Source organism: Anopheles bellator, chromosome X (genome assembly GCF_943735745.2).
Source record: "Anopheles bellator chromosome X, idAnoBellAS_SP24_06.2, whole genome shotgun sequence".
Taxonomy (NCBI): Eukaryota; Metazoa; Arthropoda; class Insecta; order Diptera; family Culicidae; genus Anopheles; species Anopheles bellator.
In genome coordinates this window covers 6,823,157-6,846,434 of record NC_071287.1, presented here as the reverse complement: position 1 = coordinate 6,846,434, position 23,278 = coordinate 6,823,157, and the positions used below count along the sequence as shown (strand labels likewise).

Sequence of the window (23,278 nt, the reverse complement as noted above, 5' to 3'; positions counted from 1 at the left end):
GATTTCAGCCAATCAGATAGTGACATTCCTTAGATCGTATTCATAGCGTTCGACGTCGCATCTAAAGTCATACTGTGCCGCTACACGAGCCGTAATTCGAAGCGTAAAAACGTCAGATCCTTTACTGCCTGGCTACACGATGCGCAACTAAACGTTTTTGGCATTTCAGATTAATGCCAAACTGTTTACGGCTCGGCCAAACCATATACGTTTTGACAGAAGCGCAAACAGTTTGGCATTTACCTGAAATGTTAAAAAGGTTTTTTTGCGCATCGTATGTAGCCAGGCAGTTACGCTTCGTGTGGCAGCAAAAATATAAACGATATGTTAAACGTGTTTGCATTCGTATTGTTGGTCCAAGAAAACAGAAATTGTAGGGAAATAAATTGATTTCTGAATATTTTTTCTGTTGTTTTAGATTTTGTTGCTATACCCGCAAATAGGAACTTAAATTATCCTCTGTTCGGAAACAAAGCGAAACAAAGGCGCCCACACACCGCGGACGTTAATTACGTTTCGATGCGACGCTTTTTCGGACCTTTCACACCGGTTACGAACGGGGGCGACAGGCAACGGAAAAGTCTTTCGCCCAGTCGTTCGGGTGAAAACAATTACACATCTTGGGTAGTTAAAAACTAATCGAAGATTACTCAATTGACGTTTTTTTTGTATCACAAGCATGCAAGAAAATTTTAACTTAATTATTACTTGTAATACAAACACAAATTCATCATGAAACTATTTTAATTCTCGCACCAAAAATTCAATGTGTCTTGAACTTCCAAATATAAACACAAATAATCTGTCAAAACACAAGACTTCGCCCCACTAACCCAAAAACCAAGTATACGAACCTTGGCCAAAGTTTTTAACCGACACAAAAGGAGCGTTGTCTTTTCATACAGATTCGTCGTCGCCGTACGAAGTTGACGTCGACACCGGTGTGAAGGGTCCCATACAATCGCATACAAGACAACGCGTTTTTACGCGTCGCTCGCTACGCTACGTTCAGTTCAGTTCATTTCAGTTTCTGTGTGCACAGGTCTTAAATGCTCGTTCATTGATAATCGTCGCCCCACATGACGTCATTCTGCGGGGCCAGATGAAGCGAAACGTAACGTTTTTGGCATTTCAGATAAATGCCAAACTGCTTCAAAACGTTTATGTCTCTTTATGTATGTCTCGGCCGACCGCAAATCCGACCGTAAACACTGTTAGCAAACGTTTTGTTTACAAACAGAGGATAATAAGTTTTTTTTTGCTGATATATCAACAAAAGCGGAAATAAACAGAAAACAATATTCAGAAATCAATTTATTTCTCTTCTATTTCTGTTTTCTCGAACCAAAAACACGAATGTAAACACGTTTGACATTTCGTTTTTAAATTTTTGCTGCCACCGGAAAATTTCAACGCATCACATTTATTGCAATGAACGTTCATTGACCCAATGCGAACGCTCTTACTGCGGGGACACACGATGCGTAACGTAACAAGTTTGACGTTAACGATTAATGCCAAACTGTTTACGCCTCGGCCAATACATATACGTTTTGACAGAAGCGCAGCAGTTTGGCATTAATCGTTAACGTCAAACTTGTTACGTTACGCATTATGCTCGCTGTACTTAGCGATGCAATTGTATTGAAACGCTGCTCGATACAAATCACCTTCTTCTTCGGGAATAACCGCTGAGCGGACATTTAAATCAACATCTTGTCGAAAATTATGTACTTGTTATTTTCTATTTTTCGCTCGCCGATTTCGCGTTGCCAATCGAGCTGTTACACAGACAATTGTATGTTCTTCTTCAGTCATTGTATTCGAAATGTTTCGCATCCGTCTTGCACTACTGCTTTGTTGGGAAAGATTAGACCGTCTTGGTCGAGGCATTGTTAAGGAAATGTATGAAGCACTTGATATGAAGCTTAAAAGCTCCAACGTTTCGCGAGAATGAGAGAGAGAGACTGACAATTCGCCAAACTAATCGCAAGAGAAAGACTCGTGAGAACATACGAAAGAGAGAGACTCACTGAAAACTCGCTTTGCTCGTAGTGACGCTCTCTGTCTGGCCTTTCTCGAGAAGAGGACCGGATGAGACCATCGACGCAGATTTAGAAATCTGAGCAAACGAGCGTTGAAATCGCTCCATTTTCCATACATGTTATGATGGATAGACATCTGTAGATATAGGCATCAGAACACAACGTATCGGATCTGCGATTGTAAACGGAAATGGAACGGAAATGTTCAATCGCACCGCACAGACGAATCGCAGCGTGTGGACCGGCCTTTACGGTGCGAGCAGCGGATCTACGTCCTCCACGTGAAAAGTAACCGACGACGCCTGGACTGTAAGGGAATGAACGCTGCATCGGACGGAGGAGGCGACAATAACAACATCCACCGGCAGCAGGGGTGACGACAATGACCCTGAGTCGAGGAAGCACCTACGCTCCATCAGCTGGTGGCAGGAGACCGGAAATGGACCGCCGAAGGACAGCCAAAAGCCAGTCGAGGCCAGCGGTTGAATGAGTTTTTACCGATTAGCTCATTTGACAGCGAGGATGTCAGAGTTCTCTATCACTGCATTCGTAGATCCGATACGTTGTATTCTATCTATTTATATGTCTACACATGTCTATCCACCATCAGCACACGCACACTTCTATGGAAATTGGACAGAGATTGATGCTCATTTGCTCAGATTTTCTAGATCTGCGTCGATGATCGAAAACGGCTAAAATTGGTGCAATTTCACTGTCCAGACGCAACGATGCATCGCAACGGTTATCGTAGCGATTATCGTAACGTATGGGCCGGGCTTATTTGCTGATATAGCAACAATATCTAAAAAAACAGAAAAAAAATATTCAGAAATCATTTTTTTCTCTTCGATTTCTGTTTTTTGATATTGCTGGTCCGCTGGTCCAACACGAATGTAAACACGTTTGACATTTCGGTTGGATATTTTAAACCTGCCACACGAACCGTGAACGATCTGACGTTTTTACGCTCCGAATTACGGCTCGTGTGGCGGCCCAGCTAGCGTGTGGACCGTGCTTTATAGACGGTCCGATGTCAAATGAGAGCTTTTGAACGGTACTTTCTGTATGTGCTGCGTAATAACTTGTTGTTGATCTGCTGTGTCAGGACATCATGGGAGGAATAATAACCCGTCGTAGTGGCCTCACAATCTGATTGGTTTGGAATCATGGTGAGTCGCTTGATATCGGGTAATAATAAGCCCAGATAAGCCAATCACCTAGGTAGAGCTTGACGAGCACGACGGATGTCCTTACCATAATGGGTGACAAATAGACAAACAGGTTGGAAGAGATAGGAAAAATTGCATAGAACACGCGAGAAGATAAATCGACATGTAAATTTAGACACAATTGCATGGCGTAGCAATAATGATGGAATTGTTTGAATATTTGTTACGAGGGACGATGGTGCGTCAGCTTGTCTTTTTATTCATAGCCTCTTGTGAAAGTGACCAGCAGCATAAACTGCATCGAAAGAATTTGCATTGGATTCCCTTGTTGTGTCTAAGCCCCCGTGCCAGATGAGCTGAGGCGATAGTGTAAACCGAACTTTGATCAATTGCTTTGCCTCTGTCATAATGTCGTTGTTGAGCTTCTTTGCACGTCGTTGTTTCGCCGTGTCCCAAAGAACCGTTCAAAGCACGCTTAAATATTGTGAGTAATTCTCGTTGGTGCTGGTTGGATCCAAGATAGCAATGACTGGTTGCATTATGAATGTTGCATTATGAACCACGTACGGGCACTAACTGCGGATATTGTTCTATTGCTAGCCATCATGTCCAAACCAAACGGTACAGTTTCCGTGTTTTGTGCTACGGATCAATTTGAAAAATTCGCTTATCGCTAAAATTCACAAAAGATAAATCTATTAATCTTACGGAACATCGAGCTGTTTTGAAATATGTAACAGTATGCGAACGGAAGCGTCAAGTGAAATATGTTGGTATCAACCAGCGGATTGGATTTATGTAAGTTTTATTTTATTCTTGCTGTTCCTCCTTTTTCAGATTTTTATGGCTACTAGCACTATGCTGTAGAGCTGCGATCTGCGGAAAAAGTGAACAAAATCCGAATTCTCATGCAATCAAAATACGTGGTTAAAACTCAGTCCACTTTCTTGCCTCCTACCAAACAACGCATAGGCTCGGGCATAGTATTTTTTCCTGTAACTCAATCCGCAAAGTTCAGCATTCAAATCTCCAATTAACACCATCAAGCAGTAGCAGCGGTATTGTAGCACACGCAAGCATCAAAAGACTGCACCATGGTAGAGCCAATGTTCGACTATCAGTTTCGCCATATACTGATAGGCGATAGTACGGTGGGGAAGTCGTCGTTATTGAAATATTTTACCGATGGAAAATTTGCTGAGGTGAGTAAAAAATTGCAATAATTAGTTCTGGAATGCATGGGAATAGATTAGAATAGTAGAAACACTGCTTAGGTTTGAACTAAAATTCATCGCATACAAATTTTACCACCGGTGCGACGTAGACAATTAATCTACGGACGACGCATTTGCGTCAGTTTACCTCAAAGATTCCCTCTTTATAGGTGCAAACAATAGAATGGAGAAATATCAAGTTAGAAGTCTCATATACTTGAGTACAAGGTTGACGCAAAGCGAAGAAAAAAAAACATAACTTAATTCGAAATATATTTTTAACATTTTGGCTCTGTGTAGAAAACCTGTTAAAACAGAATTGCTAAGTTCTTTGAAAATGTATTTTTATGTGCCCACGCACCTGACAATATGCTTAAGTGAAGTTTCGTTTCAGCTTTCCGACCCAACGGTCGGGGTCGATTTCTTTGCCCATCTGATCGAGGTAAACGATGGGACGCGCATCAAGCTGCAGCTGTGGGACACGGCTGGACAGGAGCGCTTTCGTTCAATCACGAAATCCTACTACCGAAACTCTGTTGGTGTATTGCTGGTGTATGATATTACCAGCCATGCGAGCTTCGAGCACATTCCACTGTGGATGATGGAGGCAAAACGCCACATCGAACCGCACCGGCCCGTGTTTGCACTGGTCGGTTGCAAGCTTGATCTTGTAACGAGTGGGGCACAGCAGCGTGAAGTCAGCCTGGAAGAGGCGCGCTCGTTCGCTGAACAGCATGGTCTCATCTTCGTGGAAACGTCGGCCCGATCCGGTCTCAACGTGCGCGAGGCGTTCACACTCGTCACACAAGAAGTGTTCAATCGAATCAAAACTGGCGAATATAAGGTTGAGGATGGCTGGGATGGAATCAAAAAAGGTTTCACGCGCCCGAGTAACCTCGATTTTAATCTGGTGGTGGCCGAGTCCGCTCGAAGTACCTGCTGTTAGGGAAACAAGACAAGTTTTTCAAGGCTAGCGATGACAACCACGGACCGCCACTGGTCGTGAGCCCATCTCCCAACATAGGTAATTTTCGTTGCTACTGCTTTTCGTTTTGTCATAGGGCTAAATCTATCTTACTGTCGTTATAGGAACGATGCGGCAGAGTGTACCGAAACACAAAACCGGGAGGAATGTGAAGGACTACATTATTATGTAGTACGCGAAAGTCCAAATGAGGAGTTGGACTGATGCAGGGGTTGTACAGTAGAAGTAGCCAATTTACTAGCGTAAAACAAAGAAGGTGTAGGAGCCAAACCAAATGTAAAACAACCGTAAAGGAATGTGCTAATCCTGTTTAATATTCTCTTTCATGCTATAATTCCCTATTATATAATTTTATGCTAAGAACACATTGTCCGATAGGACATCGCACATTCAGGGTTCGTTTTTCGGTCTTTGCACTCCTGTTTTACCGACTCATTTTTTTTTGTTTGATCAATGTCGGTTTTGAACCATTATGGGATGTTTTACGAACTAGCAATAGTGATTTGAATGCCTATCACGCACGCTTAACATTTTCATAGACACGAACGCTAGAAATTGAACTAACAGTGCAAAATGGTGATATAAAATTTGAGAATCGACCACGTCAATGTTGTCATTGTGATTTCGACATTTCAAATATTGTTTGACTTCCGTGCTCTACAGAACTGTAAAGTTTGTGAAACATCATCATCATCATTAATGCTGCATCATAATAGAACGAGATGGTGCGATATTTTGCAGAACTGTATTGGTCTGATATAAACTGCCGACTGGCACTGCCTTCGTCATCACCAACAAAACTGTATTGCAATGGTTGTCAGTATCAACTCTTCTTTTTTGGCCCTCCACCGCGAACAGTGATTCTTCTTCTTTGTCGGCAATAGCAGCCACCGAGCGATCTTGCCTTGCCGCAGAAACATGCTCTGTTGCTTGTTCAAAACATGATTTGGCGGTCGGCGTTATTGCCCCACCCCTCTGCCAACCCCCTGTCACGGAGGTCTAGGGAATCGAACCCAGGCCAGATGTGTGACATCGTTCGGCGTGACCGACTACTCTATCAACGGAGGCCAAGTATGAACTCTATACACAAAAAATGAAGCTTCGCAAGAAGCCCTTCAAAAGAATTTTCATTGCATTGTTGTGTATAAGCTCCCTGTGTGAAGCGATGAACCGATGGTGTAGGTCAAACTTTGATCAAATGCTTGACCTCTGTCATAATTGCTTTGTTTACCTGTTCTTGTACACCGTTGTTTCGCTGTGTCCCTCCCTCTGTTGGTTGGTACTTGTAGGATCAAAAATGGCAATTATGAGCGTTACCTTAACACCCTGTGCGAATAAATACAACCCAGTCCGTTCTTCGAAGAAAAAAGAAAACCTGTACGGCAACTACTTGCGGATATTGTTCTATTGCTACGCATTATAATCAAACACAACAGTACATTTTGCGTGTTCCGTGCTTAGGATTAATATAAAAAAAATTAAAAAAGGTATATCCATAAAACGACCAGTCAGTATCAACTACACAAAAAATGGTTAAGCAAAAAGACAGCGCATGTGCAACATACCGATTGGATTTGGCGTTGGTTTTGTTCATGTCGTGAATTTTTACCTAAAAGAGGGGGGGTTAGGGTTTCAGCGTTGAAAATTCTATTTTCGTGATTTTTTGTTAAAGTATGGATTGAGTAATTTTATTCAAAACTTTTGTACATTTGCTGGTGGTAGAGCTTGCTTATCTAAAGTAAACTGCAGTTTTCCACAACGACTTCTATCATTTTCTGGGTGAGAAACCCACAAAATGGAAGGGTGGGTTATGTATGTTATGCGGTTGGGTTATGTAGGTGCTTTAATGCATTTTATATGTAGAAAATGTGTACTAACTTCAAAATGAATCGGTCAATTGGGTTTTAAATGGCAATGAATATAGACTTTGTTTTGTGATAAAAGCGTGGAAAAGTTGCAGGGCCTTTCCGAACGCGTTCAAGGACAGGAGACTAACTAGACAATAACGTCTATAGTTTTGCTCAAATCGACTGACAATTTTGGGAATACATTCTTGATATGTTTAACAATAAGATAAGACAGATTTTTTTTTGATTTTTCAAAAGTGCAAACCCTAACCGCTCTCGGAATGAACAGAGCGTCCACCACTACGTATCGTTCGACCTTTGTGTAGGCCAGATGCGGCGGTACTAGTAGACAACTGATTTTACTATGCAACTGTGCAGTATGTTTTAAATGTGAGTGATAGAAAAGTATAGCGTTTTAGTCACACATTTTAGTTGATTTCGTACGATATCCCGATACTAAGTTTCGTTACATCTCATGTCGATGGTACGGGCTCAAATTTCTTTCACAATGCTCCCACAAATAGAAAGCGTTTTGTTTCAGTTGACGGTTTCGCCCGATTACGTCGTATCAGTTATGAACGTCGGTTATATGATCTTATAACTCATTCAAAGTTATGATGGTCAAAGAAGTACACTACATATAGTGTGTGATTGTCGGTATTTTTAAATACTCATTCAATTCATCATTTGTAATTAAGAATTTATGCAACATAATCAATTATGTTGTGCTTTTCACATGGCGCTCTCTTTATTGACATGTCTTGTGTTGGCGTACTTTATTCCCCGTACTGTGTACTCTATAAACGCTAAATTTACATTATTTCAATAAGTCTTAAACTAAACCGTAGAATGGGTTGGATAAACTACTGTGCCCTGATCCAATTGCTGAGCCCTGCTGTATTGCTCAGTACTGCAGGAACTCCTTCTCCGCAGCCTATGCCCCAGGAAACCAAACCTATCAGAAAGTATCGACCATTTCGGTTGCACACGAAAGGACTGCCGCCTGAGCCTTGACAAGAATCGGCCTTTCTGCTACCAAGAGCACAGACAAAGCTATCATGAAGCTGAAACTTACTCCCAAGTGATGGTTGCTTCTGTAGCATCGCTTGACAGGAGCTCCGCTCTATTAAAGTCAGCTTAGTGTATTGCAAAACATGTTGGACTTCATTGCTTTTAGGAGTACCACCCCATCCAACTACCATACAGTCAGTGTAATCGAGATTGCTACCCAGTGAATTCGGTAAGCATATCGGTCCAACGTTCGGCAGTGTATCGTTTAATGGTTCGTTAAGAAAAAGCAGGGCTACATCGTTGAACAGTGCACCAGAGTAGTAATTGGGGTGTACGACTATTTTGCTAACCGCACGTTCCTGATGAGATAGCCATGTTTGTGTGTGCCGACGATCCCAGTCTCCTGCATGTGCAACGAAACGTCCTGGATGCATACGGTCACTGAGAAAGAAAAATATACAAAATGAACCTAACGTTTTCCAATAGTTATAGGGCTTCTCGTTAACTTACTCAGAAACACAGTGCGCAGCGGTTACTAAAATGTTCACGCTGAGTAGAGCAGCACCACAGCGATACACAAACGATCCATTTTTGATGAGTTGGTAGATAGCCACCGTCCAAGGAAACTCACCGAATCTTGCAAAACCAACCTGAGGAGGTGCCTGATCAACGTCACCATGGAAAACTACCTGGCTGCTGACGGTCTGTCGCCTTACGCCGCATTTAGCGGAACTGCTCATAGAGATGATACTGCTACTGGTGGTGGTGGTTATTGTACTCTGAGTGGTAGTTGCTTGATCAAATCCCAGTACATTAGTTTCGATTGTTTCCAATGTATTCCCCACGCTATGAGTAAGCAATAAATTCGACAGTTCAAGCAACAAGGCTGGGTCATATTCAGTGGGATGAAGGTTTTGATCAATCGACACGGCCTGGGAATCCGGTTGGGTATCGAATGTAAATCCATCGATTGGTTCCAATTTAGCAGAAGGGAGAATTGTTGTAGGTGTCACTGTCGAGGTAGCCTCGAGCGCTAGAATATGGTTACTCCGACAACATACATTATCAGCACCACATAGGCTATCCCTGAAAAAAAAGAATAAAAGAAAGAGAAATAACATGATACAGAAGCACAAGAAACAATCGATGCTTCCTCGATATTTCTCGCGCCATTTGAGCGAACCGGATCGCGAGGTTGAACATCCGTCGGTTTATTGCAAGGACGTTGGGTGCTTAAGTTCTCAATTCTATTGATTTAATAAATTACGATTCATTATTAATTAATCTATTGTTCCGTCGTTCTTTTAGAGTGTAGCTAAAATATGGACACTGTGGAGAATGCGCCTTGATTGATGCAATTTGGTGTCATTGTCATTTATATTGATTATCGCCCGTGAAAGATTTCAAACGGGAGTTTGTAAATGGCTTTCATTGTTTTCTCAATAGATGGCTCTTTTCGCATTAAAAAGTTCACTTACAGTATATGTCTAAAGTTGGGATGAGAGTCAAATGTCAAATTGACAGTGTTTCTGAAATGCGGTGTACACATTCCGGTCTCGCGTCTCGTCTCGCTGATCACTTCTTACATCATGAAGATTGCGTGCGATTAATCGGAACGTGGAGGCTTTGATTTTCGTAAGATTATGGAAAACCATTAAATATCTCAAAGAAGAACGACTGTGTTGAGTACGGAAGGTAAGGTAAACGAAACCAACGAGCTACGAGCACTCGAAAAATTCACCTTCAAACAGAATGGTAGGTACAAAGACTCGCCGTTTTTGCACATGTCCTTCATTCGCTTTATCTGTCTACAGCAGCGATTGTTGACTTCTACGGTGGTGTTGCCATCGTTGGCAAGGCCGCGTCCATCGCTGGTCAGGTCATTTCCGTTGGTAAGTAGACGTAGCTGTAACCGATTGCTCTGAAGTCGTTTTTTCTATCAACCCAACCAACCCCTCTATCAATCAGCCCCACACGGTCAGAGCACGCAGTGCGGGCTGATGGTGATCAGTAAATGATCGTTTTGTTTTACTGTGCCAATCGTTTTCTCCTTTGCGGATAGATCCAGCGACAGTATTCGGCGGGGCGTAGGCCTGGATTTTTCTCGCAAGTGGTCGACAATATCCGACAGGAAATGCAAAAGAATAAGGAAATTAAGGAGAATTTGAAAAAGTTCCGAGAGGAGGCACAGCGCCTGGAACAGTCTGATGCCCTGCAGGCAGCGCGTAAAAAATTCAACACCGTAGAGTCAGAGGCAAGCAAGGGTGGCGAGGCGTTGAAGGAAAATTTGGACAAGCTGCGGGGTCGGGTGACGGAGGCGTTTGATGAGGCTGCCAGGACCGAACTGGGTCGGAAGGCGGGCCAGTTTGGTGAGGACCTGAGCCGTAAGGCGCGCGACGTCGGTGAGACTCTTGCCGAAAAGGGTCAAGTGCTGGGACAGAGCGGTGCCTTCCGCGGTATCAGCGAAACGGCAAAGGTCGTACGGCAAGAGCTGGACCGGCAGGGCATTGAGGCGCGAGTCTATCGCAGCCCTGCTAAGCTGCGGAAGCGCATAGAGGTGGCAAACGACCCGGCGTCGAAGCGTGCCGTTGAACCGAACGCAGATGCAACGGGCGTCGAGTTGCACAAGGACAGTCAGTTCTATCAGTCTTGGGAGGTCTTCAAGAACAACAATCAGTACGTAAACAAGGTGCTGTCGTGGAAGATGAAGTACGATGAATCGGAAAACCCAATGGTACGCGCTTCCCGATTGCTGACCGACAAAATGAGCGACATCATGGGAAATTTGTTCTCAAAAACCGAACTGTCGGAAACACTGACTGAGATCTGCCGCATCGATCCGGGTTTCGATACGAAGCAGTTTCTGCGGGACTGCGAGAACGACATCATCCCCAACGTGTTGGAATCGATCGTGCGGGGCGATCTGGAGGTCCTGCGCGACTGGTGCTTTGAGAGCACGTATAATATCATCGCAACACCGATCACGCAGGCATTAAAGGCGGGCTATCGGCTTGACTCGAAGATTCTCGACATCGAGAACGTAGATCTGGTGATGGGCAAGGTGATGGATCAGGGTCCGGTCCTAATAGTCACGTTTCAAACACAGCAGGTGCTGTGTGTGCGGGATGCCCGTGGTACGGTGATCGAGGGTGATCCGGAGAAGGTGATGCGCTGTCACCACGTGTGGGTGTTGTGCCGTGATCCGAGTGAACTTAACCCACGGTCCGCCTGGCGGCTCATGGAAATGTCTGCCAACAGTACGGAGCAATTCGTGTAGCGCCACCCTGCGTGCCACCACCACAAATTAGTGTTTTAAGAATCAAGTGCGTGTACATGCGACCGTGCGTGAACGTGACGTGTATGCGGCCTGTCCTTTGTCGGGTGTGCGGTGACATTGCTGGAGACTTATGAAATCTTTCTCAGCTGTTCTCTATCGGCAGCCGTGCGCTTTGTCAGCTAGGGTATATACTAAAGTGTAGTACGTGCGAATGATTGTACGAGCCCGGCAGAAACCTGTCGCCCGTCGTGACGTCTGTGATCCTGTCGGTTTTTTCTTCTGGACGGGACCGGCACTGTGAGACAGTTGCAGAACACGCCGTTGTGTAAAGTGTTTTGTTAGTGACTTCAGTTCGTTCAGCGAATAAAAGATAGTAAATCGGGGAATCAAAACCACCTTGATATACGCGTTTACTCCTATTCTCATTTAATGGATCTACTGAAAACGGTAGACGGCCTACAAGGCTCAGGCAAGGCTAAGGTGAGTTCTAGGGAACCTCTTAAGCTTTTCCGATTTCAGGACCGAAAAATGGCACCATTCATAGCTGCTGTGAGCGCAACCACATACACAGTTTGAAGAGTGTCACTCTGGTGGTCAGCGACTGTAGGGCCAATAACGAAAGGCTATAAGTGAAAGGGAAAGGTCTTAGGAACTGCACGCTAAGTAAGTCTTGGGTGCGCGTCATGGAAGGACGCCATTAAACTTAGCCATATTAAGCAGGGCCGTTCCCTTGAGTTTGAACCCCGGTTGTCCAAGCTTGAATATGCGTAGAATATGTTATCATTCATTTCTATTTCATGTTCAAGTATTGCTATTTAAACAAATAGAAAAGGATTTGTCACCCACTTAGAACTAGCAGTTAGGAGCTACATTATGCAGAACCTACCAGAACTAATCATTCGTAGAAAAAGGCTGCTTGATCGTGTTTCGATCGTACGTTATTTTGACACATCCGATCGATGATGGTAGATTGATTGAATCAGTGATTCAGTGGGGTCTGTTAGTCACTGGTCACGTATCACGTATCAGTATAGGAGTAGGACCAAAACGGAATGGAACGATTGCAACATGGGTGGGTTTTTCCGACTGCGTTTGCCGGATGCCTAGACAAGGCCGGGCGGAGCGCACTGCTAGAGCGCATCGCGAGTGGTTGGATTTCAAGGGCGGTTGAGTCGTTTCTTACCTTACCGCTGGACCGTTGGCCGAACCCTGACCGTGGCATCGCCCCATCGGTACGCAGATGCAATCCGGTGCGTTGCTGTAGGCGAGCGAATTTCCTGCAATGCGTACCTCATCGACCGGGGAGTCCTGTGGAAGAGCGAGAATTGCGGGAACGACGTTTCCTCATTAGCTTTGCTAGGCTCCGCTGAAGGAAACGCAGTGCGCCGCAGGCTCGCGGCCATGGCCAACAACGCACGAAATACCTTGTTCACAACTATCGCCTTTACGTCCTTCGTTTCGCGCAATGCATCCGCCTGCTTGAGCAGATTGCCGTTCATCCACCAGAAACTCCCATCCAGCTGCGCGACGGCAACTGGAACCAGCAGCAGCATGGCCAGCAGTGCTTCGATGGCCATTTTTCCCCGGAAGGAAAGGATCGCGTCGCTGTTCGGATTGGTGTGGCGGGACGCCGGTGTATTTTGTCTGGAGTTTGGACACTTTTATTTCTTCACCACAACCATACGACCTCTAGTCGGCTAGATCACCGATGCAAACGCCATAAGCGCAAAGTTATCACTTTGCATCCAACGCCACTGACGAAAGTAAGCTACAAAACACACAGCCACACACACACTAGAGCGAAATGATTTCGTAAAAATTTGCGAAGCAGCGTCCAACGGCCAGCGCTATCTCTGCGACCGTTCCAATCTACCACTAGCGACTTGCGCAACTAAAAACGCACAACTGACCTAAAGTGACGCGCACAGGGTCGCTGCAATCTGTTTTCAGTTTCTCCCACTCAGAGCAGCCACCATCCCACCACCCGACTGTTTCACCTTGGTCGTTTGGGCTGTTATACTAAGAATTCATCGACTGATCAGACTAGTGGCGTCACGAGCACGAGGGAAGTATTACTGAGCGCCCGTCGCCCGACGATGCGACCGTTTAACGGAGTGAAAGTTATTGTACGTGCCGGCTGCTGGCGTAGTAACTATCAAACCTCAGTTGTGGAAATATGGACCAGAGTGCGCGCAGCGTGCAAGGAGCATTAGTTGGGTTTGGTTTGATTCGGCCGTCACTCGCCAGGATGTGCCTCAGAAAAGCCACGCCGGTTATGTAAGCAACGGCCGGATACATGGCACGATGCAGCCCTCCCCTCCCCTCTGTGGCCGTCTTCTGCCTTATTTGCTGTTTCATTGAGTTGCGCTAGAAAAAGAAAACAGTTCAGTCCTTCCATATTGGTATTTCTACCGTATGATTTTGTTGACGGATTATCGCCCCTTTGCACGGTGGAATCTAACGTGGTCACTAACAGTCGGTAGATGCGCTGAAAGAAATGTGGTTCAAGGCAAACCAAAACCATTTGGCCGAAACTGCGTTGAAATGCAATCGATAACTCCGTTTATCGTTCTATCTATCCGTAATGCTATTTTAGTAGACTGCGGTGTAGTCTACCGACGGGGACCTGAAAAGCACCTGTTTCAATTTACACCAAGCAGGGCAGCACAAGGACATTGTGCATTTTTAACCACCGTTTCGCATAGCGGAACCATAGTGCCGCACATATGATTTCTCGTGCGCTCCCATTTATTCACACTCGCCGTCGATGCTTGCGCATGCTTCCCTACGCAGCTTCCTTCGCATGTAACGTGAATACTGGTAACGGTTGCCGAACGGATTCGACAAATTCATTCGGCGAGCAATAGAAAAAAAAAAAAAAAAAAAAAAAAACAAAACAGAACAACGCACCTTTGTTTAAACATTTCAATGTACAAACAGAGTCTTTATTTGAATGTCTACTTATTCTTGCTGCGAGCCTTTAACTGCATGCTTTAACCGTTTCCGGGTGCAGGGGTTTGATCACGTTCACGTTCTTCTTCTCTTCTTCTTTGGCCCCTTGGCCGCGACTCTTCTTCCTATCCGGTAGTGACAACCACCGGGCGGCCAACGTTAGTCTCTGTTGCTTACTATAACGGTGTGTTTTTTTATGGGCGGATCCTAGGGAATCGTTACCGACTACTGATCAACTTCTGCCCGCCGGAAACATTCTACACCACGGCCACATCGTTTTCGGAGATTTTTCTGATATTTATGAAGTGCTACTGCTACCACAGCACGCGCCTTTCGATCTGGTCGACTCAGTAAGCTCTTCATGAGGCACCTCTTGCGCCTTTCCCGCTTCATTCTTCGTGTTTTGTGACCGTAGACGAGCGTTAGAGCAATACCATATTTTGTACGATAAAACTTTTTCCTCTACAGTGTTGCAATTCCTTGACGCCGGTTCGTTTCGGAACCGCCGCACAACCGCTAGACGAGCGCCAGCGAAGAGTAAAAAACGCCCCCGTTTGCAGTGCTTTTAAAATCGTGTGAACGCAAGCCTTTGCACAGTGCTTAATGTCCCAAAACGGTAATAGTGTGCAATTTTCCTATTTTGTTGGTTCCTACGCCATGAATTTGGTGCCAACGCTGTGTAACAAATAACGTAGTAACTTATTCAATGCAACTGGGTGCTGCGTGGTATCGGTTTCTTGTCTTTCGAATCGTCGGACTCTGCTGCTGTTTTGCATTGTGAAGCCCGTTTTCGGTATTGCGTGACTAGCAACAGGTAAACTGAACCCCTGAATTGCCTAAGTGTTGGAAGAGATTTTGAGGGATCGCTAATTCTACGACACACAACGTGTTGTATTTATCTCTTTTTAGAGCAGTAAAAACGAAGAAAACAATCAACAAACCTCATTACCTCTTTGGGGGGGACATTTGGTAACAACAGCTGTTCATGGCGTATGTGCAGGCGTTTGGTTCCGGATACTAGGTAGCCTCGAGAGAGTCGAGGGGGCTCTTCTTCAATTCCTTCGCAATTCCGTTACTGTGCCAGGGCGTTGGGGCCAGCAAAGTTGGCAGCCACTAAAAGCCCTACCATCTTCTAGTTCGATGACGCCCATGCGATCAACTATGACACGTACAGCACACGACATCTTACATGCTACGCACCGAGTATAGACAAACACAAAACCAACAATGAGAGGTATCTCGTGGGCCCTACGTGGGTCTGCTGCTCATTCATCGCGTCCACCCTACCCTGCTCGTGTGTAATTGATGTTGTTCAACCTACCACCGTCACCAGAGGGTGCACTGTGATTATTATGTGCTACTGCTTAAGGCTAGGAACGGACCAAAAAGGTGTGTGGTGGGTGGAAGGTCCTACCACTACCACCGATGCTACTACTAGTGTTGCTGCTGGTCGAACGGTGTACTATCTGTGGGCATTGGAAGGATGGTGTACCCTGCTTCGCCGTTGCCATCGCCATCGGCATCCTGCATCGTATCACTGGGGGCCTTGGTTGCCTGCATCGTATCACTACCGGTCGGGCGCAACAGCTTGATGAAGATGGCACCTCGCACAATGCGAATCAGCTCGATCACGCTTGCGGTCGGCATCCTTTCGACCGATTCCTCGTTCACCTGCAGAGAAGTATAGAGGAGTTGTTGTTATTTCGACATTTGTACAAGCGATCCTATACGTTGCGCTCCGCGGTGTTCTCCCGCGTAGTGGTGCATACCTTAAGCAGCACGTCGCCCACCCGTAGCCGACCGTCCCGAGCCGCTACACTGTCCGGGTGAATCGCGCTAATCACTGTGCGGGCGCCGGTTGCTTGGTGAGCCGGTTGACTCACGTCCTGCGACAGGCTGAAACCCAGCCGACTGTTCCAGCCCCGGTTCAGCTCGACGGTGATGACCTGCGTAGAGACGTGCAACGTGCAAGTGCTGTTACTTTCAGGAGGACTTCCGCTTCATACATTCCTGCTTCATACCTCACATCCGGCAGCCCCATCGTCCGTAACGTCGCGGATCTGGAAGTCGACCATCTCGTCTTGCCCGGTCGTGGGCGTCGTGGTGGCCGTGGTTGCCGCATCCGGTGTGGGTGATTGGCTAGAGTCGTCCACCGAATGATTACCGGTGTTCGAGCTACCTGCGTCGGCCGGTTCCGCCCGCGGGTTTCCGGTGCTCGGTTCCGCGGTTTTTTCTGCCTTCTCGTCCGGAAGCAACGTGGCGCCCTTCCACTTCATTAGTCCTTTTCTCCCTATCGAGTGAGAGAATGAATGTGATAGAGAGAGAGAAAAAAGAGATGTATATAGTTATGGCCATTCCTGACACACCAAATCCCCTATTCGAAGCTGCTCGAAAAGTGCGAGTTCTTTGGGAAAGAAACTCGCGGTTTAGGTCATAAGTCCGAATACTCCAATTCCAACAAGCGGAAAGAAAGTAAAACCAGTTCCAAGGTATGGTTCGACACGGCCTGGCCAAACGGTTAAACCAAACGGAAGAACGATACTCGAATTTCTAGCTACTGTGTAGGCAGTGAAACATTTCGGCCCTTATCTTTATGGTGTGGAAAAGTGTTGAAATGTTTTCAGACTATCAACCACCAACGTTTCCTCATTAATGCCACGTGGCATAACAATTACAATTTAAATAGATTTAAATCGAAACATTTTCATGTCAATCCTTTGAATACCTAAGACATATTAAATAGCGGCAATCCCAATGTCTGTACTCTTATGTAAACAAGCATTTATGTGTAAAAAAAGTTCCCATTAAAAAACGTTTCTTCATTCATCAACGCAAACCACAGAGTAATCAGATGGAAACTCCTATGTCTCGTGTGTAGGTATAAACGATTTACGAACCCCAGAAGCCCTATTGAAAGTAGGTAATATTGAAGTTTCAGTTTGCCCCCGTTGATAGGGCAGCTGGTAACACTCGTTGTTGTCACGCAGAAGTTCACGGGTTCCCGACCGAAAAAATAGCTCACCGTTACAGAAAGCAACAGAGATTAACATTGTTGCCAATGTTGGGCGCAGGCCAACACCGCTCAGGGCGCGGTTGTCGCTGGATAAGAAAAAGAAAATAAATTTCCCAAACCCTCTACTGAGAAGACATAAGGACAAGGTTGCCCCTGCCTGTGACTGTGCCTGATAATGTCCGCAAATGTCATTTGGCAGAGGCACGGGTGCTCTACGGGTGCTACGGGGTACGAGCCTACGAGTCTACACTGTTACCTCCTCTCTCGACCGCCTCCACCATCTCGGCCGCCCCGGCACGGGTCGGCACGGTGACCGACGCGTACAGGGCCTTGTGCGCGAAGTGCTGTACGTAGATCGCTTCCCGCGTCTGCTGGCCGTCGCAGTCCTCCGCCTGGCGCAGATCCTGGTCGGTCGTGCACGCCACCAGGAACGTTTCGCACGGCAGACTCACCGGGGAGTCCGGACCGAGAGCCGGGGCCTTCTCCGCCACTGGCAACCGAGCATGCCGGCCGAAGCTGCTCGAGCTGGAGCCATCGTCTAGCAGGAGCCGCTCGAAGTCGTCGGCCCGCACGACGTCCTCGAGCTCTTCGTCCGCGTAGAAAGTGTTGGCGAAGTCGTCCTCATCAACGTCACCGTCATCACCACCACCACTACCACCACCACCACCATCATAGGAAACCGTACCGTCCAGGCCGCTCACCGGCGACCGGGTGACGTCACTGGAATGGTGGTGCTGCAGTGTCGCAGGGACACAGTTGTGCCGACACTGACCGGACGGACAGTGGACGTAGGCCTTCCGGATCAGACGGCGATCGGACCGGTCGAGGGATGTTCCGGCACCATCCTGCTGCTGCTGCCGCTGCTTACGGTGCGCGGCCAGATTCGCCAGCAGATTAAGTGCTTCCGGGCGCAGACGCTGGCCAGGCGGTACCGCACGGCCCGGCCCTGCCTTGGCACCACGGCCACCGCCACCACCGAGCAGTAACAGCGTGGACTCGCTAGTCGGCGATGAGGTCGGACTGGGGGACTGGTCGCGGTACAGCCGCAGCCGCACGGTATCGCCGGTCTGGCGCGTAAACAGCACCGCCTCCTCGTGCGTCATGCCCGCCAGCAGGACACCGTTCACGGCGACGATCTTATCGCCGGGTCGGATCCGGCCGTCGCTCAGGGCCGGCTCGCGGACGAGCGCCCGGACGCAGTGGCCCAGCACCGAGTCGTCCTCCTTGTGCATGGTGAACCCGAGCGAGCCCTGCTGCTTCGTCAGCACGATCTCGAACTCCTACGCAGAGACGGAAGTGGAATGAGTTAATGTCGGATCGAGTGTCACAACCGGCCATTCATACCCCACTGCAGCTGGTTTGGGCCGGATCGGGCAGTGGTTGAAGCAGCCCCGGGTGATACAGAGTGGCTGCGGACACGTTACCGAACCCGCAGTACGCTGGCTTCTCGTGGAGGCTTTGCTCCTGCTGCTGGTGCTGGTGCTGCTGCTGCTGCTGCTGCTCGTCCTGCGACTGTTTGGACCCATCGTTGATCGTGATGAGTGGCGATGGGCAGCCGAGGCCCGCTCTCAGGGGCGGTCTCGGCTGCTCTATCGGCGGCGATAGCTTCCGGTACTCGTCGTCTGGCGGCCGGCACACTATCAGCGTGATGATCCGATCCGCCTTGCGCAGCACCTTCAGGGCTTGCTACAATAGAGCGAGAGAGAGAGCGATAGGTTAGTCGGATATACTCGGTCAGGCCCGGCACACGGCACCTACGTAGTTCGTGAGCCCAGTGAGCGGGGTTTCGTTGACCGCGAGCACGATATCGCCCGGTTGCAGTGCACCGGTGTTCCAGGCCGGCATGTGCGGAAAGAGCCGCTTGATGCGGATCAGGCCCGGGTACGGGGCGGTCGAGTCCTTGCCACCGGAAAACGATAGGCCGACCTCATTGGCGCTTTTCGCGATCTGCACGCAAAAGATGGAATCTACGGAGGGGAAAACGGGACGGAAGTAATTTGGGGGTGGCTTGTGGGTCGGCCCGACCAACTATACTTACCATCGGTGATGAATGGGTAGGCAAGGGTGAACGGGTCGAACAGTGGGTTGCCGAGGGAGTCGTCAGGTTCGGGTGGGTGTGTCAGCATCCCGGACATGGGTGGAGGTGGTTGAGGTCTCTGCGGTCGCTTCGGTGTGACGGATGCGGTCGTCGGACTCGGAGGCGGTTCGTCCTCCGGAGATCGCTCGCTCCCGTAGCCCTGGTCGCAGCCGAGCGCATCGGCGATGTGCGGACTGCAGTACAGCACCCGCCGCAGCTGATGATCGATCGGGTGCTTCCGGTCCGCGGCGCTGTAGAGTAGCTCCTCTACAGTGTGTGAGAGAGAGAGCGTGTGAGAGACAGAGAGAGAGAGAGAGAGAGAGAGTGATTAGCGTCCGTGTGGGAAAAGAAAGACGAATGGACATCTGGGCCTTCAGGTGACAAATATGGTGACAGCAGCGGAAGTCGAACCACACGTAAGCGAACGTCAATTGACAGCGCATTGTTTGCCTACAATGGAAAGTCTAGAGGTAACAGATTTGCTGACGCTGCCCCCGCTTCGTTCAGGATTCCCAAGGAAGGCTTTCACAATGTAAACAAACAAAAACGGCATGGCGCTGGCTGACAGCTCGATACAACAAACGACTATGCACACTATGCAGTTGTATTGGTGATGGCAGCTTTACGAGCTGGCTCCGAGCGCCGACAAATTTATTGTCTAGACTTTTCACTAGCAACGATGCGATATCAATCGATTTTGGGGCAAACACGAAAAAGAAAGAGCGAGACTCCATACTGGAAGCGTTTTGATGATCAACAACGCGCTCGACTTGTCCGGCCACAGATAGAAGGCATCCCGGGCGGCGACAACTTACTATTCTGTTGGACGCTCGCTTCCTGCTCCGCGGACGAGACCTCACCGTAGAACGGTGATCCGGACCGGTTGTACTCCAGGTAGGTCGGCAGACTGCCGCAGATGACTGTGGTGGCCGGATCGGTGGCCAGATTGTCCGAACCGACGGGCAGTGTAGCGCAGGAGGCCAGGTCCGGTTGCGGTGGCAGGTGTAGCGGCGGTTGCTTCGGCGAGTGAGTGCCTAGCGAATCCTTCTCCGACGATCGGCCACTGCCGTTGCTGACCTGCAACGATGCCCTCAGTAACAGCACGTCGACCGGATTGTTATTATTGTGGTGCTGCTGGTACTGATAGAAGTACTGCGCCGTATCTTGGTTCAAATTGCCTATTTAGAGTGAGTGACAGAGAGAGAGAGAGAGAGAGAGAGAGGAGAGAGACAGACGACATAATGGGAAAATTAAAAAAGGAGGCCTAAGGACGCAGGTAAGAACCCCAGCAGCCCAGGAGCAATACGCAGGCCGCTGTCCTGTAGTAGTACTTCTTTTATTCGTGCGAGTATGTATGTGTCTGTTTGTGTTTGCTAATGTGCTCCAGAGCTCCTAGTGTCCAAGTGGAAAATAATAAATTCCCCTACCGAGCCCATCTAGGACCGGGCAACAATTCTTCGTTCAGAAGCTCAAACTCACTGGCGAGGAAAAAAGACTGCTCCGATCAATCTCCGTGCCAAAATGGATGAAATTTCAAATAAGTACACTAAGTAAGTTTTGGATCCCAGGTTGGCCCCAGGTTCACAGACTTCGGAACGGGCAGCACACTAATCGCGACCTTTTTCAGTTAAGGAAGACGTGTCAACGTTTAGGTGAATGTCGCGGTTCAAAGAATTGGGAGAGGAAACGTAACTTGCCTCGCACATCACACAGGAGCTGATTAATAAGCTGCCTAATAAACCCACATAAGCTGATTAATAAACTTCACCTAAGCAACAGGAGATATGACGTACGGATCGACCTAATGCCACACCCTAGAAACCCGGAAAGAGCCGGCAACAGTTGTGTGAGCCCACAAGCCACCCGCTCGTCTGGCGGATTATCTCTTGAGCTGCAGCCTCACAAGGAAAGGAAGAAAGAGAGAGAGAGAGAAAGAGAGAGAAAGAGAGAGAGAGAGAAAGAGAAAATAGAGAAACAAATAGATACAGAGGTAGGCAGGTACTTGGCAGCGAACCTGGCGAACCTTTAAGGCCTACTCCCGGAGAACGTCCAGAACTCCCGCCAATTATGGTCCATCCACCTGTCATATCCGGTCAACCGGGACGGTGGTGCCTAAAAGGAGTATCCACACGCAACACAACCTTCCACCACCACAACACCAAACCAAATGTGAAAAAAATGCGCCCAGAAAGGTGGATAACGAGCGGTTATAAAATACCGCCGACATCCGGTTCGATACTGGACCGAGGTAAACCGGTGGATTAAGAGCAAGGCCCGGGTGATGGTCAGCCTCCCCCCCACGCTGTTTTTTGGAAGGACCCATTTATCATCACATCATTCTCCTGCGCTCCACTACCAACGTAGCATTCATTCTGCCAAGCAATAATCGACCATCGGGAGTGCCAGACGGCACCCATCAAGCAATCATCGGAAGTACTGATCCCCTTTCAATTTCGGAGCAACTAAACGGAACATCGTCTAAGTGCTCAAATGAATGGAGATGGAAGATACTACTGGACAAATGTAAAACCAACAATCAAAAAGTGTTTTCAAATATTCAAGTTGCGCCCGTAAACAAGCAACGTTACAGAAAGCAACAGCAACGTTACCCTGCTGGTGTTCAGTGTTCGGGTCTGTGTTCTGTGTTCGCTTACCGGTTGACTTGGTCCGGCGGTCCGCCGTCAGCCCGGGCGTCTTCAGCCGACAGCACGATGACATCTTCGTGCCCATGCTGCTGTTGTTGCTGCTGCTGTTGCTGTTGCTGCTGCTGCCGTTCGCCAACTCTGTGCGGCGCTCGGCCAGCGACTCCGGGGCTACAGGATTCGGTATCGCGGGGCTCACCGGGGTCCGGCGTAGCCAAGCGTACTGGTGGCACGGTTGCACCAACCTCCGTAGGGCGATGGCCTGCGATGGCGAGTGGAAACTAGAGCGTGGTAGCGGTGCCTGGAGAGGTGGACGAGAAGCCTTACGTTATCCGACACCCGCCGTCGAAGGCCGGGCTCACGCAACGACGAAACGGACGCTGCATTCGACGAGGTGATAGCGCTGCGCAGGACACCGGCCACCGGGCGCAATAGCTCCTGTGATGTTTCCTCTTCGTCCTGCTGCTGCTTGGTTGGTAGTAGATCGACCGCACCGATGCCAGCGGCACCGACGACGACCGACAGGACGGCGGGGCTACTGTTCGCCTGCTCACCTGCAAAATGAAGCGGTGGGGAGTGCCGGGAGGTTAGAAAGGGTGTTGCACTGGCCGCTGACGTTAGCTGACAGTGAGGCAGCGTGTTCCACCGCACCGTTGGTTTGGGTTGGCAAAAGTCTCTACTAGAATGTGTAAGTTATCGCCTACTTAACAGGATCGATCATGGGATGAGAGATTTTTTGAACTGATACTTCTTCTGAAACTTCAAAACATCTCCGCAACTTGCACCGAACCACACCGGGCGCCTCCATTGCAGAACATGCGCGAGGCACCGGGCGCCTCCATTGCGTAACACGTGCGAAAGCCACCCCCGGGTAGATGATGGAAAGGTTCCGATTTTGGTGATGATTTCTGTTTTCTTCTTCTTCGTTACCTATTGGGTATACGTAGCCAAGAATTTTGATGTCTGCTGCTGCTTTGGTCAGAAAAATGACTGCGACTGTGACACGAAGTGCTCGTTGTCCACCAGGTTACCAGCTCGCCGAA

General features: G+C 48.1%; 4 protein-coding genes across 7 annotated transcripts; 2 read left to right on the top strand and 2 right to left on the bottom strand.

Moving 5' to 3' along the window:
* Positions 1–3,145: 3,145 nt before the first annotated feature.
* LOC131213776 (ras-related protein Rab-39B) lies at positions 3,146–8,746 on the top strand. 3 transcript variants are annotated; one of them, XM_058207895.1, is made up of 5 exons: positions 3,167–3,217; positions 3,818–3,986; positions 4,055–4,419; positions 4,826–5,455; positions 5,521–8,746. In XM_058207895.1, exons 3-4 carry the CDS (start codon positions 4,312–4,314, stop codon positions 5,375–5,377), a joined length of 660 nt encoding a protein of 219 aa, XP_058063878.1. In that variant the 5' UTR covers positions 3,167–3,217; positions 3,818–3,986; positions 4,055–4,311; the 3' UTR covers positions 5,378–5,455; positions 5,521–8,746. The 3 variants fall into 3 exon arrangements, with proteins under 3 accessions (XP_058063877.1, XP_058063879.1, XP_058063878.1); XM_058207894.1 differs by lacking the exon at positions 3,818–3,986 and having other exon boundaries at positions 3,146–3,217; XM_058207896.1 differs by lacking the exon at positions 3,818–3,986 and having other exon boundaries at positions 3,146–3,217; positions 4,810–5,455.
* Positions 7,832–9,427, bottom strand: LOC131213775 (phenoloxidase-activating factor 2-like). Its single transcript, XM_058207893.1, has 2 exons — positions 8,785–9,427; positions 7,832–8,715 (listed from the first exon to the last, which is right to left on the bottom strand). The coding sequence occupies exons 1-2, from the start codon at positions 9,393–9,395 to the stop codon at positions 8,127–8,129; spliced, it is 1,200 nt and encodes a 399-aa protein (XP_058063876.1). The 5' UTR covers positions 9,396–9,427; the 3' UTR covers positions 7,832–8,126.
* A 410-nt stretch (positions 9,428–9,837) lies between these two features.
* Positions 9,838–11,941, top strand: LOC131213774 (mitochondrial import inner membrane translocase subunit TIM44-like). Of its 2 annotated transcripts, none has more exons than XM_058207892.1 (3): positions 9,838–10,029; positions 10,092–10,166; positions 10,337–11,941. In XM_058207892.1, exons 1-3 carry the CDS (start codon positions 10,027–10,029, stop codon positions 11,549–11,551), a joined length of 1,293 nt encoding a protein of 430 aa, XP_058063875.1. In that variant the 5' UTR covers positions 9,838–10,026; the 3' UTR covers positions 11,552–11,941. The 2 variants fall into 2 exon arrangements, with proteins under 2 accessions (XP_058063875.1, XP_058063874.1); XM_058207891.1 differs by having other exon boundaries at positions 10,089–10,166.
* Positions 11,942–14,500: 2,559 nt separating this feature from the next.
* Positions 14,501–23,077, bottom strand: LOC131213407 (uncharacterized). Its single transcript, XM_058207442.1, has 12 exons — positions 23,026–23,077; positions 22,563–22,789; positions 22,248–22,497; positions 20,409–20,771; positions 19,555–19,860; positions 19,275–19,483; positions 19,039–19,202; positions 18,861–18,996; positions 17,773–18,796; positions 16,525–16,793; positions 16,273–16,449; positions 14,501–16,174 (listed from the first exon to the last, which is right to left on the bottom strand). Exons 1-12 carry the CDS (start codon positions 23,075–23,077, stop codon positions 15,938–15,940), a joined length of 3,414 nt encoding a protein of 1,137 aa, XP_058063425.1. The 3' UTR covers positions 14,501–15,937.
* Positions 23,078–23,278: the final 201 nt, after the last annotated feature.

Coding starts and splice junctions, on each gene's coding strand:
- LOC131213776 (XM_058207894.1), top strand. CDS start 4,312: ATGGTAGAGCCAATGTTCGACTATCAGTTTCGCCATATACTGATAGGC. Junction 4,420..4,825: donor CCGATGGAAAATTTGCTGAG/GTGAGTAAAAAA, acceptor GTTTCGTTTCAG/CTTTCCGACCCAACGGTCGG.
- LOC131213775 (XM_058207893.1), bottom strand. CDS start 9,395: ATGTTATTTCTCTTTCTTTTATTCTTTTTTTTCAGGGATAGCCTATGT. Junction 8,716..8,784: donor GCTGCGCACTGTGTTTCTGA/GTAAGTTAACGA, acceptor TTTCTTTCTCAG/TGACCGTATGCATCCAGGAC.
- LOC131213774 (XM_058207891.1), top strand. Junction 10,167..10,336: donor TGGTCAGGTCATTTCCGTTG/GTAAGTAGACGT, acceptor CTTTGCGGATAG/ATCCAGCGACAGTATTCGGC.
- LOC131213407 (XM_058207442.1), bottom strand. CDS start 23,077: ATGGAGGCGCCCGGTGCCTCGCGCATGTTCTGCAATGGAGGCGCCCGG. Junction 18,997..19,038: donor CTCATCACGATCAACGATGG/GTCCAAACAGTC, acceptor GCAGCAGCAGCA/CCAGCACCAGCAGCAGGAGC. Junction 16,450..16,524: donor ATGGGGCTGCCGGATGTGAG/GTATGAAGCAGG, acceptor GTCTCTACGCAG/GTCATCACCGTCGAGCTGAA.